General features: G+C 33.5%; 2 protein-coding genes across 2 annotated transcripts in view; one reads left to right on the top strand and one right to left on the bottom strand.

Annotated features, from left to right (window-relative positions):
* LOC132756551 (FIGNL1-interacting regulator of recombination and mitosis-like) overlaps nucleotides 1–16,752 on the top strand; it is a 74,423-nt gene that overhangs the window by 15,874 nt on the left and 41,797 nt on the right. The gene's annotated exons all lie outside the window — the stretch shown is intronic.
* Nucleotides 266–16,648, bottom strand: LOC132756561 (uncharacterized). Its single transcript, XM_060747662.1, has 5 exons — nucleotides 16,412–16,648; nucleotides 8,891–9,067; nucleotides 5,482–5,713; nucleotides 4,470–4,588; nucleotides 266–3,154 (listed from the first exon to the last, which is right to left on the bottom strand). Exons 2-5 carry the CDS (start codon nucleotides 8,987–8,989, stop codon nucleotides 2,894–2,896), a joined length of 711 nt encoding a protein of 236 aa, XP_060603645.1. The 5' UTR covers nucleotides 8,990–9,067; nucleotides 16,412–16,648; the 3' UTR covers nucleotides 266–2,893.

Genomic DNA, 16,752 nt, shown 5'->3' with positions numbered 1-16,752 from the left:
TGAAATCCGGAAACTTCTAAAAACCGAACAATTTTTTCGGTCCCGATTTTTCCCTTCTATTTTCTATTAATATAATACTTCTGAATTCCGGAACTTCTAAATTCTGAATTCCGGACGATATTTTCGAAATATTAGAGTCAAATCAATGCAATTTTACCTCCAAAAACCGGAAATATCCAAAGGTGTGAAATACATTGTAAACCCTGCAGGAAGATTTAATCTCCCTATTGATTGTTTACTAATTAGCGGTGATCGTGTAATCGGACACGCGTTAAAATCACAAACTGAAATGGTATGTTTGAAGTGATGCGGTTAGTCAAAGTAATTTACGGCGGTCAGTTAATTTGAAGTGTTTATTAGCGGATTAAATGACAATTAATGGGACAATGTATGCATCAAACGTCTTTAGGGATTTTATTGCATTTGATGTAATAATTAATTAACTAGCATCGGACGATATGTAAGTTTATGCAATTAACAACATTTTTACAAACTGATATGATATTACAGTAATGGCCACATCGTCCTTGACGTTTAGTGATATTAAGTGGCTTAGTCTTGTCCACATTATCATAAACCTCTGAATTCCGGAAACCTCTAAAATCCGAACTTTTTGACAAGTCCCATGGGTGTTCGGTTTTCGGAAGTTACACTGTATAATATTTTTTATCACTTAGATTTTGCTTGATGTTTTTGTTTTGATAAACAGTGGGTTATTGCATTTCATTTTGATAGAAGTTGTGAATTTTAAGTAAATTAAGCCACTAGCCTTTATGTAAATTTGGATTATTTCTAATTTCTAGTGGTCTTGGGGGGGGGGGATTTATAACATATCTATAGTAAATGAATGGGGATCAAAACAATATGCTTGTGTTTCTTATATACATGTGTGCTTAAAGTTAAAAATCAACACAAAATTTCACATGGAACATTTAAAAAAGAATATGACTATGAATAAATATTTCATAAAGTTTTTGTAAAGGGAAATAATACAGTCTAAGTGCAACTTACAAAGTAATATTCCCTTGGATTCATGCAAAAATTGTTTATTTAAAATATTAAAGCTACTAAAAGATGGCAAAATTATCATAAGGTACAGCACTTACTGATTGTCCAAGATAAGAGTGAAACTAAATTAAACTTTCTTGAAGAAAATATCCTAGTTCACTTCTAAATTGTAATTATCTTGTTTATTCTTTTCTATAAAAGTTCTTAGAAAAAATGTGGACAACTGATACCAATATATCAAGTGTGTCAGTCTTCAGTTACTGGCCTGTATACTGAGCTCTTATCTTATACAAACTCCTTTGAATTTATTCTACTATATATTTAACTAAATTTTCTTAAAATTTACACTGGCCCGAAGTAATTCACACTGACCATGGGCCACTGGGCCAGCACTAAATTCGATGACTGTTGCAGCAGTTCCTTCAAGTTAAATTTGGCCATCACAGTATCATATTTCTTATGTTCATTTGTAACCTTTTAAGTTCATACAACAAAATTTGCAGGGAGAACACATAAAGGGTCCTCTCAATTTTTTTCCTGTCCAATCTTTTATATTATAATATATGAAGTGTGGGAAAAGGGAAAAAAAATCAAGAGAACCCCCTATGGGTTGAACATGACCATTAAAAGATCAAGCTGTCAGAGACATGTCTTGAATAACTATAATCATGGGACTTGTTTGTAAAATGAAAAGTTACATTTATTTGATAATTAATGGCTTGTGAGTTTAAATGTACATTGTATTTGGGTCCATACTGTCGGTGCCTGAAAGGGCAGATGGACCCTCATTAAGCATGGATAACATACACATGTACATTATAGTTGTTAAAATGATAATTATGAACAATATGATATTATAAAAGTATATATTTATAATGAGATCAGGTTTATTACCATGTAGATCAAAGAAAAATATAATTTGTATTCTTGTGGCCAAAATATTGTCATAGGTTTAAAAAAAAGTTTTTGACTAGTTTCAATTTCTTAACTGTATAAGTAGTGTGTTTCATTTTTCACCCAGAACCAAGAAGTCTTCTGTGTTAAGAAATATGAAATTTGGCATACTCAGCTGTCTTCAGATTTATTTCATTTTGTTGAGTTAGGAATTGGTACGAGTATTCAAAACAAGTTGATATCTTGATCAAAAGTTGACACACTATTGTTTTGGGTCAGAATCTTAAAACGGAGAAATTACCATACATGAAACAAAAGAATCAACTTGTTCAAAATTAGTTGGACTTTAGCATGAATAAAATCTTAATGGATGTTTGATTGTAAAGATATTTTTTCTGTTTCACTTGTTAGGTTTGCTCTTCACAACAGTAGGTGTCAAATGCCATACTTCACTTCAGTGTTGTTTAATTTTTTGGTCCTTCACAATCATTGATTCCAACACCTTGAAGACGGTGCTAGGGGGATGTTGCACTTTTTCCCTCATGTACAGACTCAATCAAGCCAAGTCTGCTGTTTCAAGTAATTTTGTTGTGATTACTGATTAGTGCTTTCAAGAGATCACACTTTATCCAGATTTTTATATGCTAATTTTTACCATATTTTAATGTCACATATTTTCAAGAGCTTCCTGAAACATAACACGCTTCTGTACTAGGACCACTATAGTTTTTTTATGCACTTGACAACTTCTCCACATGAATAATTTTGAAAATTTGAGATCTATTGACCTATCTTAATGAACTTACTGTTTGGCCGTTTTTAAATGATTGTATTAATTGATATGTTATGTAAGTGTAGTGCATTATTATAAACTTTAAGACACCTTATAATAGAAAATAAATCATTTATAGAATTATAGATTTCACCATGCTTTGTAGCTTCTGTATAAATTAATACATGTAATGTTTGGTGTGCCGTTAATTGCTTTAACTTAAACGGAAGTCACGCGTAAGACCTTCACATTTGATGTGATGAAATACAAAGGATGAAGTCTTGACACGGCGTCTTCCATCGATGCCCCAGGCCCTCCACGAGGGGTCGGTGGTCCTTCAGGGCGATAATTTCCTTCGTCGTCAAAATATAAAGCAACGCCAGTCTTTGAAATGAAAGCCCGCACGGAGATGTCATCTCCGCGTGGACACATTTGAAATTTTGTAGTTATATCATGGTCATCAGTAGCTTCATTGTATTTCTGAAATTATTTATAATGCACTGATAAATGATCTAAACTTGTAATGAAAAGAAAGAAAAACTAAAGCTATCACTAAACCCTACCCGCCACCTTAACTTTTTGAATAATAAGTGGTCTGAAGCAAAATTTGAACTCGTCCTTTATTTTATGATGTTTTATCTATGTACCAATAATTATTACAATTAATTGCCTTGTTAAAAGAGTATAATAATCTGTTACCCATTATCTTTGTTAAAAAAAAGAGAAGAAAAGTGAGACAAATATGTATAAAAAAAGTTAGCCAGATTTGAATAAGACCTGTATAATTATAATCATGCAATATTTAAGTACTATCCATTATTTTAGTAACAATGAACCTACGGATCCATCTAGGGATCCATATGTTTGTTTGCTTTGGTTTTACATCACACCAACTCAGTATAGGTCATATGGCAACGTTCCAGCTTTACTGGTGGAGAAAGACCTCAGGTGCCTGTTCAAGCCTGAAATAATGCATGGTAGAACCACCTAGGAGTCCAAACAACAATCCCAAGCTTGGTCTCTTCAAAAGCTTCATATATGCCAAGTTTGATTATAATATCTCATGCCTAACTCTAGTTATTGTCTGGAAACCATTTTCCTATTTTCAGTACTGGTAACTGTGATCTTGACACAAAAGCAATCCCAAACTGGGTTTTACATAAGGTTGCTATAAACCAAGTTGATTCCTAATTTGTTATTTTCCAGAAACCTAAACTTAGTATTCTAAGTGATGTTAACTGATCATTGCTGGAGACATGACAATCTTGTAAAGGGATATGTTTGAAATTTTGATCTTAAAAAAAATTCCTTTTGTACATTGTTATACACCTTTTGATGAAAATATTTCTTATGAAACAGTCAAAATATTTTTGATTTTGGGAAAAAAAGAGAAATTGAATCATTGTATATACATGTATAAATTTTCTGGATGGCTCGTTGTATGGCTTAAATCAGCATGCCTCCAGATCCATGCTAATTTTAATGAAAATTTTAAAATGTTTTTAAAGTAAAACATTGCAAAGTAAACACAGATATTAATTTACACATTGCAAACGGTGCTTACAATTCACGAAAAGAATCAAAAAGTGGTAAAAATATGCCAAAAATTGGCCTTTCTGCATTACATACGCAGTAGAAATATGGTAACAAATTCTGCAAGACATGTACATAATTACTAAACTCTTGAATCTTTTTATATTTTGTAAATTCTTAGTACAATTTTTACTTGAAATAGTTTGGCTTATCTGGAGGCCTGCATTTAGGATTATAAATTATGTAAGTATAAATATGTTACCCTTGTACACAGGTTTGTTCCGTCCACATAAAGTATGTACCCTTTACAACCGCCGCCGTAACATATCAACTGGTAGCTGTTCTGTTTAGGACTACACCAATGTATTACCTCGAAAAATGCTGGAATGAAAAAATATTGCTTAATTTTTTTTTTGTCAAGTAAATAATGTTTTTCCAAAAAAAACAAAAAAAGCAACTTTATTTGCTGAACAGAGCTGAAATATACTTTGCCTTGAAACATAGATGATAATTATATGTATAATTCTATGATTTAAGATTTAAGATGGTATTCTTCATTTTGATAAATGCTTGAATAACTTCATTAAGTACTATACATAATCAATTAAGCCATTCAAATCAGTGCTTTAAATTTGTATTAGTGCTGCCATGTTGTGATTTTTGCCTCAAAAGAAGAGGTATTTGTATGTAAACACAGTTACACTATATAGATAAAGTATCATTTTACGCAGAAATGAATTGATCGCAGGAATGAATTGATTGGCATCATTTGTTTGGGAAACAATGCTTCCAGGCAGCGTTGGATTTAAAGTAAAGAAGTATAATGGACGAAGAAATCTTTGTCATAACCACTTTCACCAAAAGATCTTTTCTGGTTCTTACTTCTTTTAATCTATATGGGTACAAGTTTTCAGGCATTTGTTTCATCTACTCCAGAAAGCTCTCTTTTTTCCTATTCATGATACTATATATTTAAATTCAGGGTTTTCAGGTTTTCTGATATTTTTAACTTGCCCCCATGAAACTACCCCAACTAAGGGTACCATGCTGGAATGAAAATTGATAAGCTTTTGCCACCTGTATAAAAGCCAGGCCAGCGATCACATTAGTGCAGTCTGAGCAGGTTCTATCATCTATAAGGTTGCCTGACCGTTTTCAAATTTTCATCTTGATATCCCTAAAACTGATAATGGATAGTTCCAAATATGTAAGCTGAACAAGTCCATTAAAGAGTTTGAGGAGGTAAAATACAAAATAATTATATTTTCTCTTACTAGCAATATTTGTGTACCCTCCATCTGTGCGCACTTCCCCGCTGTCTGTAACCCACATGTATCTGTGGATATTGTTTGTATTCGTGGCAAGAAAACGTAGAATAAATTTCTCCTCGTGGACATCGCTCTCATCCTCCTCTCGTTTATAGGAGCAGTACTGTATCGCCTCTTGGCTGTCCTGCTCCACGATCTCCCCCTCCGCTGTTTCTGCTGGGCCCGTTGAGTATATCTCCTGTGATGGTAAAAAGAAAATAATGCATGTTTATCTTTATGTCCTGTGGTGTAGAATCTGTGTGTATACTAGTAACAAGGTAAATGTGTTGAAAGAACATTTTCATTCATGTATATTAAAGGTTAAAGTAATCTATATCAGGCCCAGTGGTTTTTCTCAATTGGGAAGAGGCCAGAAATTGCTGTTTGGTAGGTAACAAAGCTGGTGTTAGTTCAGGTTTTTTGAAGAAAAAAAAGAGCATGATTTAAAAGAAAATTCCCACTGGGAAGAGGTCTTTTATGTGCCCTGTTATATAAGGTGAAAGTCATTGAGGCAAGATCTTTTTACATGCAATATGATTATATGACTAGATTCTGTTTTGCTGTCTGCTTAATGTTTTGATAATGAATGATAGGCAAAAATCCCTTCATGTAACACATGGAGGGGCAAGGGATAGTTGTACCAACAGTATAGTGCCAGACTTTTCTGAGTTTTGATATTTTGAAACTTAACACACACACCCTTAAAGGAACTCCACTGAGGTACAAAAGCCTAAAAAACACGAAATTTGATTTTCTTATTTTCTTACATAGATCAGCTGGAGCTCTTTAAACAGAAAGATATGCAAGAAACAATTAAGAAATTGACTCCGAAAAAAATTAAAATTGTATTTTTGTGCTATTTCTAGGTGATTTGAATAAAACACCTCTGAATTTTAGGGACATTTTTAGCTCGACTATTCGATAAGAATAAGTAGAGCTATTGCAGTCACCCGAGCGTCGGCGTCGGCGTAACCACTTATGTTAAAGTTTTTGTAATAGTTCAAATATTTTCAAAGTCCATTGACATATGGCTTTGAAACTTTGCACACTTGTTCACCATCATGACCCCAACCTGTAGACAGGAGGAGGTAACTCTATCAAGCATTTTGACAGAATTATGCCCCTTTTTCGACTTAGAATTTACGTTAAAGTTTTTGTAATAGTTCAAATATTTTCAAAGTCCATTGACATATGGCTTTGAAACTTTGCACACTTGTTCACCATCATGACCCCAACCTGTAGACAGGAGGAGGTAACTCTATCAAGTATTTTGACAGAATTATGCCCCTTTTTCGACTTAGAATTTACGTTAAAGTTTTTGTAATAGTTCAAATATTTTCAAAGTCCATTGACATATGGCTTTGAAACTTTGCACACTTGTTCACCATCATGACCCCAACCTGTAGACAGGAGGAGGTAACTCTATCAAGCATTTTGACAGAATTATGCCCCTTTTTCGACTTAGAATTTACGTTAAAGTTTTTGTAATAGTTCAAATATTTTCAAAGTCCATAGACATATGGCTTTGAAACTTTGCACACTTGTTCAACATCATGACCCCAACCTGTAGACAGCAGGAGGTAACTCTATTAAGCATTTTGACAGAATTATGCCCCTTTTTCGACTTAGAATTTACGTTAAAGTTTTTGTAAATAGTTCAAATATTTTCAAAGTCCATTGACATATGGCTTTGAAACTTTGCACACTTGTTCAACATCATGACCCCAACCTGTAAACAGGAGGAGGTAACTCTATCAAGCATTTTGACAGAATTATGCCCCTTTTTCGACTTAGAATTTACGTTAAAGTTTTTGTAATAGTTCAAATATTTTCAAAGTCCATTGACATATGGCTTTGAAACTTTGCACACTTGTTCACCATCATGACCCCAACCTGTAAACAGGAGGAGGTAACTGTATCAGGCATTTTTTTTACTATCAAGCACTAAGAATAGTCGAGCATGCTGTCCTACCGACAGCTCTTGTTTACAATTAGAATAATTGTTCAGACAAGAGCGATCAGTAATCACATGTGTCGCCTCATGATGGCCAATTTCATGTTGGGACAAAGTTTGTGACAGACGGACAGACAGACGGACAGTGCACAACTACCCTTGGTACTGATCATTCCTGTAAAGTTTGGATAAAATTGCACCAGTAGTTTATGAGGAGTAGTCTGGACAAGCTTTTGCGTATCTGGCAACACACAGAAAAAACACCTTTTTATCAAAGGGCCATAACTCGGCCAAAAATCATTCAACCAGAAAACCCGTGCAATATGCGCAAGGACTTGAGCTACAGATCAATCCTGTAAAGTTTCATTGAAATTGCTTTAGTGGTATAAGAGAAGTAGTCCGGACAAACTTTAAAAATAAAAATTATTAAAGGGCCATAACTCTGACAAAAATCATTGAACCTGAAAATGCTGATAATATGCACAATTACCCTTGGTACTGATCATTCCTGTAAAGTTTAGATGAAATTGCACCAGGAGTTTATGAGGAGTAGTCCGGACAAGCTTTTGTGTATCTGGCAACACACAGTAAAATACACCTTTTTTATCAAAGGGCCATTACTTGGCCAAAAATCATTCAACCGGAAAACCCTTGCAATATGTGCAAGGACTTGAGCTACAGATCAATCCTGTAAAGTTTCATTGAAATTGCTTTAGTGGTATAAGAGAAGTAGTCCGGACAAACTTTAAAATTAAAAATTATTAAAGGGCCATAACTCTGCCAAAAATCATTGAACCGGAAAATGCTGACAATATGCACAACTAGACTTGGTACTGATCATTCCTGTAAAGTTTGGATGAAATTGCACCAGTAGTTTATGAGGAGTAGTCCAGACAAGTTTTGTGACGGACTGACGGACAGAGAGACGGACAGACAGACGACGGAGAAGTGATCCCTATATGTCGCCACTACTCCGTAGAGGCGACACAAAAATAAGGAGTGAGTGAATGATCATTCAAGTTACTGATCTAGACCTGCATCAAATGGAACATAGATCTGGAAAAGTTATTTTGAGTCCCTTCATTTGTCACAACCTCAGTGGAGTGTCTCTTTAAAGTAAAAAATGAACTGCATTACATGATTTCAGCGGAGAAAGGGTTGAATATAACATACATAAACATACATAACAATACCAAAACATACATAACATTCTCAATCACAATGTCTGTTGTATACGATTTTTGTGTGATTTTTAAATTTCTATGTATAATTTCCAGCTCATGACTTTCTTTCATATATATTATTTCTAGTAATTCTTGGGCTGTAATGGTTTTATAAACATTAAAAATATTAATTCTTGGGCTGTAATGGTTTTATAAATAATAAATTTGTTTGCCAGAGAAAGTATTGACTCACACATACCTTAACATCCTCAATCACTATGTCTGTTGTAAACTCCTCAGAATGGATGAAAGCCCAGGGGTTATATATTTTATACGTGTCATCTTCCTCGTCCGACATTTTCTTACTATGAAGTCCTCGTTACCTTGGTTACCATATAATTCATAGGTTATATGACATAATCCATATAACAGTAACCTGAAAGTTAAATATAACCATTATATGTCATGTACAATTGTCTTGTAACAATATTATTAAATTGTTAATATTAAACGACCATGGTCCAAATTTACCTTACAATGGACTGGGGACTTGGTCTATGGCCCTCTGAGTGAGGAATTAAGGGGAATTTTGCGGTGTTTTGAAGGAAAAGGGAAATTTTGTCTTTCAAAAACAATACTTATAATGTTAAGCATTACATCTTTAATTTTTTTTGCAAAAAGACAATTTAATGTTACTTTAAGGGTCTTCTTCTGAATTCTTTTAAAAAATTTAAAAAAAAAAAGGAAAAAAGAAAAAGAGGAAAAATTCACTTTTATTTGTAAGGGTTATCGGGCTGGAATAGGTTGTAATTTTAACTTGTGACCCTGCATAAGTTTTTGAAATTTAGGGTTATTATCATTTGTAAAAAAATAAAATAAAAAAATGTAAATCAACAACTTTTAACTTTATACATACCAAGCTTGAACATCCTCAAAAATAAATGTAATTTATGTGCATGTACAATTATATACAGTTTCAAGTGCTGTGTATTATATTAGGAAAGTTAGATTTTTAGAGATGGATTGAAAAAGCACGACAAAATTATTACCATTAAGTGTTTTAAAGTTGTTTTTTTACCCGTTATTTTTATTTTTTGTAGAAGGAAGTTTGAAATTAATGTTGTGTGAAATGGTATGTACATAAAATGGTTCATTTTTTTTTAACCACTTTCTGTAGTACACTGTGATCAGATTCCGTGTCTGAGATTTGATAGTAGATAAGGTGCTCGTGGGAAATTGTAACAAATTTAACGAAGCATTTTTAGCTCACCTGTCACAAAGTGACAGGGTGAGCTTTTGTGATCGCTTTTCGTCCGGCGTTTGTCCGTCCGTCGTCCGTCTGTCCGTCATCCGTCCGTAAACTTTTACTTTAAATGACATCTCCTCATAAACCACTAAGCCAATTTCATCCAAACTTCACAGGAATGTTCCTTTGGTGGTCACCTTTAAAAATTGTTCAAAGAATTTAATTCCATGCAGAACTCTGGTTGCCATGGCAACCGAAAGAAAAAACTTTAAATATCTTCTTTTAAAAAACCATAAGAGCTAGAGCTTAGATATTTGGCATGAAACATCTTCTAGTGAGTGTCTACCAAGTTTGTTCAAATAAAAGCCCTGGGGTCAAAATTGGCCCCGCCCCGGGGGGCCATTGATTTTCCCTATATGCATATAGTAAAAACTTAAAAAATCTTCTTTTAAAGAACCCAAAGAGCTAGAGCTAAGATATTTAGCATGAAATATGTTCTAATGGGTGTCTACCAAGTTTGTTCAAATAAAAGCCCTGGGGTCAAAATTGGCCCCGCCCCCGGGGGTCATTGATTTTCCCTATATGCATATAGTAAAAACTTAAAAAATCTTCTTTTAAAGAACTCAAAGAGCTATGGCTAAAATATTGAGCATCAAACATGTTCTAATAGGTGTCTACCAAGTTTGTTCAAATAAAAGCCCTGGGGTCAAAATTGGCCCCGCCCCAGAGGGTCATTGATTTTCCCTATTTGCATATAGTAAAAACTTAAAAAATCTTCTTTTAAAGAACCAAAAGAGTTAGAGCTAAGATATTTTGCATGAAACATGTTCTAATAAGTGTCTACCAAGTTTGTTCAAATAAAAGCCCTGGGGTCAAAATTGGGCCCGCCCCAGGGGGTCATTGATTTTCCCTATATGCATATAGTAAAAACTTAAAAAATCTTCTTTTAAAGAACTCAAAGAGCTATGGCTAAGATATTTAGCATCAAACATGTTCTAATAGGTGTCTACCAAGTTTGTTCAAATAAAAGCCCTGGGGTCAAAATTGGCACCGCCTAGGGGGTCATTGATTTTCCTTATATGTGTATAGCAAAAACTTAAAAATCTTCTTTGAAAAAAACCCAAATAGCTAGAGTTAAGATATTAAGCATGAAACATCTTTTAGTGAGTGTCTACAAAGTTTGTTGAAATAAAAGACCTGGGGTCAAAATTGGCCCCGCCCCGGGGGTCAATGATTTTCTTTATATGTGTATAGCAAAAACTTAAAATCTTCTTTGAAAAAACCCAAATAGCTAGAGTTTAGATATTAAGCATGAAACATCTTCTAGTAAGTGTCTACAAAGTTTGTTCAAATAAAAGCCCTGGCCCGGCCCCAGGGGTGTCATTGTTTTTAACTATATGTGTATAGTAAAAACTTTAAAAAAATCTTCTTTTAAAAAGCCCAATGAGCTAGAGCTTAGATGTTTAGCATGAAACATCTTCTTATGGGTGTCTACCAAGTTTGTGCAAATAAAAGCCCTTGGGTTAAATTGGCCCTGCAACGTTGGGGCGGGGGTTGGGGGTTGGGGGGGCCTATATACAGGTGAGCGACCTCAGGGCCATCATGGCCCTCTTGTTTTTCCCTCTCGTAAAAAACTTCTTCGCCACATGCCACTCATTTTCTAATATGATTTGTTGTTTGTTTGGGTTTTAATGTGTTGCACCAACACAGTACAGGTCATAAGGTGACTTCCTTGCTTTACTGGTGGAGGAAGTCACCTTAGGTGTCTCTTTGTACATTATTTCAGGCACAAACAGGTACCTGAGTAGAACCACCTACATTTTTTGAGCTAGCTGGATAGCTTTCTCACATGTAGAATCCAATGATGCTTGGGCGACTTCAAATAATCAAATTATAATGGAAATTAGCTTATAACATTTAAATCTTGCATGGGTCCTTGAATTTAGCCCTTGAGCTATGAAAAAAATTGAGTCGAGACTGCCATTTGCTGCTATTAAAGTGCTGAGTCATGTGGGGTAGTTGACTTTACTTGTGGAAAAACTAGCTTACAGCCCTGACAGAAGTAAAAAAGCCTCATCTGACCTAGTCCAACTAATTAGACTTGTCAAAGAGACTCCGAGATAATTTTGGACGGGCGCTGTCTTTTTAGCTCACCTGTCACTTTGTGACAGGGTGAGCTTTTGTGATCGCTTTTCGTCCGGCGTCCGTCCGTCCGTCGTCCTTCCATCCGTCGTCCGCAAACTTTTACTTTAAATGACATCTCCTCATAAACCACTAAGCCAATTTCATCCAAACTTCACAGGAATGTTCCTTTGGTGGTCACCTTTAAAAATTGTTCAAAGAATTTAATTCCATGCAGAACTCTGGTTGCCATGGCAACCGAAAGAAAAAACTTTAAATATCTTCTTTTAAAAAACCCAAAGAGCTACAGCTTAGATGTTTGGCATGAAACATCTTCTAGTGAGTGTCTACCAAGTTTGTTCAAATAAAAGCCCAGGGGTCAAAATTGGCCCCGCCCCAGGGGGTCATTGATTTTCCCTATATGTATATAGTAAAAACTTTAAAAATCCTCTTTTAAAGAACCCAAAAAGCTAGAGCTAAGATATTTAGCATGAAACATTTTCTAATGGGTGTCTACCAAGTTTGTTCAAATAAAAGCCCTGGGGTCAAAATTGGCCCCGCCCCAGGGGGTCATTGATTTTTCCTATATGCATATAGTAAAAACTTAAAAATCTTCTTTTAAAGAACCCAAAGAGCTAGAGCTAAGATATTTAGCATGAAACATGTTCTAATGGATGTCTACTAAGTTTGTTCAAATAAGAGCCCTGGGGTCAAAATTGGCCCCGCCCCAGGGGGTCATTGATTTTCCCAGTATGAATATAGTAAAAACTTAAAAATCTCCTATAAAAGAACCCAAAGAGCTAGAGCTACGATATTTAGCATGAAACATGTTCTAATGGATGTCTACCAAGTCAATCAAATAAGAACCCTTGGGTCAAAATTGGCCCCGCCCCGGGGGACATTGATTTTCATTATATGTGTATATCAAAAACTTAAAAATTCTCTTTGAAAAAACCCGAATAGCTAGAGTTTAGATATTAAGCATGAAACATCTTCTAGTAAGTGTCTACAAAGATTGTTCAAATAAAAGCCCTGGGGTCAAAACTGGCCCTGCCCCAGTGGTATCATTGTTTTTAAATATATGTGTAAAGAAAAAACTTAAAAAATCTTCTTTTAAAAAACCCAACAAGCTAGACCTTAGATGTTTAGCATGAAACATCTTCTAATGAGTGTCTACCAAGTTTGTTCAAATATAAGCCTGGGGGTTTAAACTGGCCCCGCTCCAGGGGGCCTATATACAGGTGAGCGACTTCAGGGCCATCATGACCCTCTTGTTCCAACGGTTTGACAGTAAGAAAAAAAAGTCTGTAAAATGGATCAAACCGTTCACGCCCAAATTAATTAGGCTATATCTGACCATAAATAACTAAATGATATTCTACAAATATTCCAAAATGCGCCTTCCTCTCCAACCCCCACCTCCCTTTACTACACCTGCCACCACCCCCCCCCCACTCAAAAAAAATAAAATAATAAAAGTAAATAATGTCCAAACCTCTATTAAAATTACAATGTATACTGATGTATACTTTAACATTATCAGTTCAAGATTAGCTTAAAATCTAGTGTAAACATAAACACATATGGAACACCTGCTAATCAGTTAATGTTTACAATTATGTTTATTTAAACATGAAGATGTTTATGTAAACAAGAAGGCCCTTAAAATCAATTTATTGGGTTATCAATTAATTTTATATGGCTAAGGAAAAGATGAGGGATTGATCTCTTAAAATTTAAGAAAATAATAAATATATGGATGTCCGAACAAGAAAATTTAGGCCAAAGAAATTATGTTGTTGTTTTCGTGAGATCTGCCATATAATTGAAGTTAATCTGAAGTCCCATTTTTTGGTGACGTAAGGTCTTTATGTTCAACTGTTTTGCCAAACATATAATACATGTATATTATAATAGTAATATAATTTCTTAGCAAAGAAATTTGTTTAAATTAAAGAGTATACTTATTACACTAGCTCAGAATCCAGAATTTATTGGGGTTTGCCCTAAACTGTATATTGGTGTAATTTTTTTATGTTTAAAGTACAACATTTTCTTTTATGTTTAAAGTACAAAATTTTCTTTTATGTTTAAAGTTCATCATTAATGCTATGCACTTTTATTACATGATAAGTAGATAAACCTAACCACTACAGCATTAATTTTATCATGCCAATAATTAATATACAATACAGTTCAATATTTGCTGTCCAGCAACACTTTTTGAGAGATAAAAATTTTTTTTTAGTAACTGAGACGCTTTGTCTTTTAGAGAGAGGTGAAATTTGTTACAAAGTTTTACTTTGGGAAGAATCTGTACTGTGTTACTGTATAGAGGTTATTGCTATAAAGAGGGGCTGCTTTGCGGAGGTTATACTGTACAATTTACATGTACATACTGTATAATTCCTATTAAATGCCCCCGGGGGCTAAACATTTTCCAAAAGGGGGGCTATTATTACAACATGCTTTTTCCTAAATCCAAAAATCATTGAAATACATTTAGTGTTAACAAGTGTTGGTAATAACATTAAAATGTGTTAAGATTTTAATGTTCATGTGATACATTTTTGTGTTTACTATGAAATAAAATGGATTCTGGAGTATTTGAATAAAATTAGCGATTTATTCAAGAGTTCACCACTGATGAACAGATTTTTTATCCATATCAAAAAGCCTGGGCGAGGGGGGGGGGGGGTGCTTTTATTAGGGGAGGGGCATTTATTAGGAATTTTACGGTATTAACCATATGAATTTTGATTGTTTTTGTATCTAAATGGCAAATATGTTTTTATATTGTCATTGTTTTTGAAATTCAAAGATTTTTTTTTCTTTGAAAATTTAAAGATATATTTTATTACTTAACTTAAACATTAAATTTATATTGGGATAAATAATATAGCTCATTATGTGACAAGGGGTCGGTTTTAACATACAAAATGTAAAATCAGTTGTATGCCCCAGCATACCAAACTACATTTAATTGCATTAGTAATGTTTTTTTGTGTCAAAGTACAAAGCACTTGGTTGAATTGGTAATTTCCTAATGGTAATTTTTCCTAATTGGTACTTGGATGTTTCCTTAAGCATTGAGAGTGATTTTTTTTATTTACAGTCAGTCCTTCTTATCATATAGTATCTTTAAAGTTTTAAGCACAGACACTGACATACACTAGGCCGGTTGGTACTTTAAAGCAGCATGCCTGCAGATTCATGCTAATTTTCATGAAAATTTTGAAAATGTATTTAAAAATAAAATATTGTGTTGTGAACACAGAAAGTAAATTACACAATGCAAACAGCACTTACAGTCCAAGTAAATTACTAATTATAATACTACATGTTTGTAATGTCACTTTTCATTGGATGATGTTTATATAGTTTTATAAACACAACTGCTGTCAATTTTCTAAGAAATCTCAGTTTTTTTCTCAAAAAAGGAAGTTTGTTGTATTATATATTTGTTATAAATATTTCTGAAAGGTAATATGACTGTACATAAAGGTTTGTTTGTAATATAGCGGCTAGGGTTATATTTCCAAAAAAGCCATTTATATAGTGCCATATAACCTGTCAAAAATCTTTTTAACTAGTAATATAAAATTGACCTTAAAGTGATATTTTTTATCACGTAGTAGAAATACGGTATTAAATACTGCAAAATCAGTCAATAATCACACTTAATATGTAAATAATTATTAAAATCTGAGTACATTTTTCTCAAGTTTGATTTTCTTGATTTTTTTTTTTTGCTCATCTGGAAGCAGTTTTAATGTTGAAGTTTATTTTTAAACTTATCTTATTTCATTACATAATATTTACACACCTGTATAAATTAGATAACAATTTAGAAACAAGATTGAGGAGATAGCTAGTTAATCAATATTCAAGACGTTTTCTGACCAGACTCTTTTATTCTTTAACTTGAGGTATCATCATGATATTGATTTTACATCTTAACTTTCAAATGCATATAATTAGCAAGCCAGACAATTCCTTGAAATAAATGCAGGAGAGTTGTCTTAAAATTTTCTGAGACAGTCTATTTTGAATAAATAATGCAGACCCAGTCATAAATTGTGTATAACATGTACATTATTTCTTGAATTGTAAATATTTTTACTTTTCTCAAATCTTTGTACATTTTTCTCATGGTTGATTTGCTTCCAATTCTTTGCGTCATCTGGAGGCATGTAGCTTTAACTTAAATAACATACTGAATTTAATTGAACAGTCTTTAACAATGAATTCTTTGAAAACTATTGATTAAAATGAAAATCTATAACCCATTTATCTGATATTACTATCATAGAATACTCAATTGAAAATAAATTGATTTTACTTAATTGATAATATAAATAAATCAGGTAGTTGTCAATTAGTATAATAAGATATTAGATATATTTCCTTTACCTTTCTGTGTAGATATTCCCAATAGATACCGTAATGTATTTGTAAATGTGTATATATACCTATATATACATAATTCAATGTTTTAACTGTTAATATCCACTGTTGAAAGTGTATTATTGAAATTTAACAATGATTTTAGACAATGTTTTTATATTCAAGCCATGTCATGCTACATGTTTACGCCAGTGTGTAGTCAAGTGGAGCGTTTAAGTCCCCCCCCCTGTATATACGCTACAACAGTTTAACTGGTATAGATTATTCCCTTGCTGTAAGCCGGTATAACGGTGTTACAGTGTTGTAACATCTGTTATAACGTAGTGTACAGGCCAAAAATTGATTTT

The sequence above is a fragment of the Ruditapes philippinarum genome, unplaced genomic scaffold, assembly GCF_026571515.1.
Source record: "Ruditapes philippinarum isolate M1 unplaced genomic scaffold, ASM2657151v2 ctg1504_1_1_1_1, whole genome shotgun sequence".
Taxonomy (NCBI): domain Eukaryota; kingdom Metazoa; phylum Mollusca; class Bivalvia; order Venerida; family Veneridae; genus Ruditapes; species Ruditapes philippinarum.
Note: the sequence above shows the minus strand (reverse complement) of the source record. Positions and strands in the feature narration are given on the sequence as shown.

Bases quoted from the DNA above. Each gene is read 5' to 3' on its own strand.
- LOC132756561 (XM_060747662.1), bottom strand. From the start codon at position 8,989: ATGTCGGACGAGGAAGATGACACGTATAAAATATATAACCCCTGGGCT. The intron at 5,714-8,890 runs GTATGTGTGAGT...TTACCATCACAG, and splicing joins TAGTGATTGAGGATGTTAAG to GAGATATACTCAACGGGCCC. The intron at 4,589-5,481 runs GTAAGAGAAAAT...TTTTCATTCCAG, and splicing joins AGGGTACACAAATATTGCTA to CATTTTTCGAGGTAATACAT.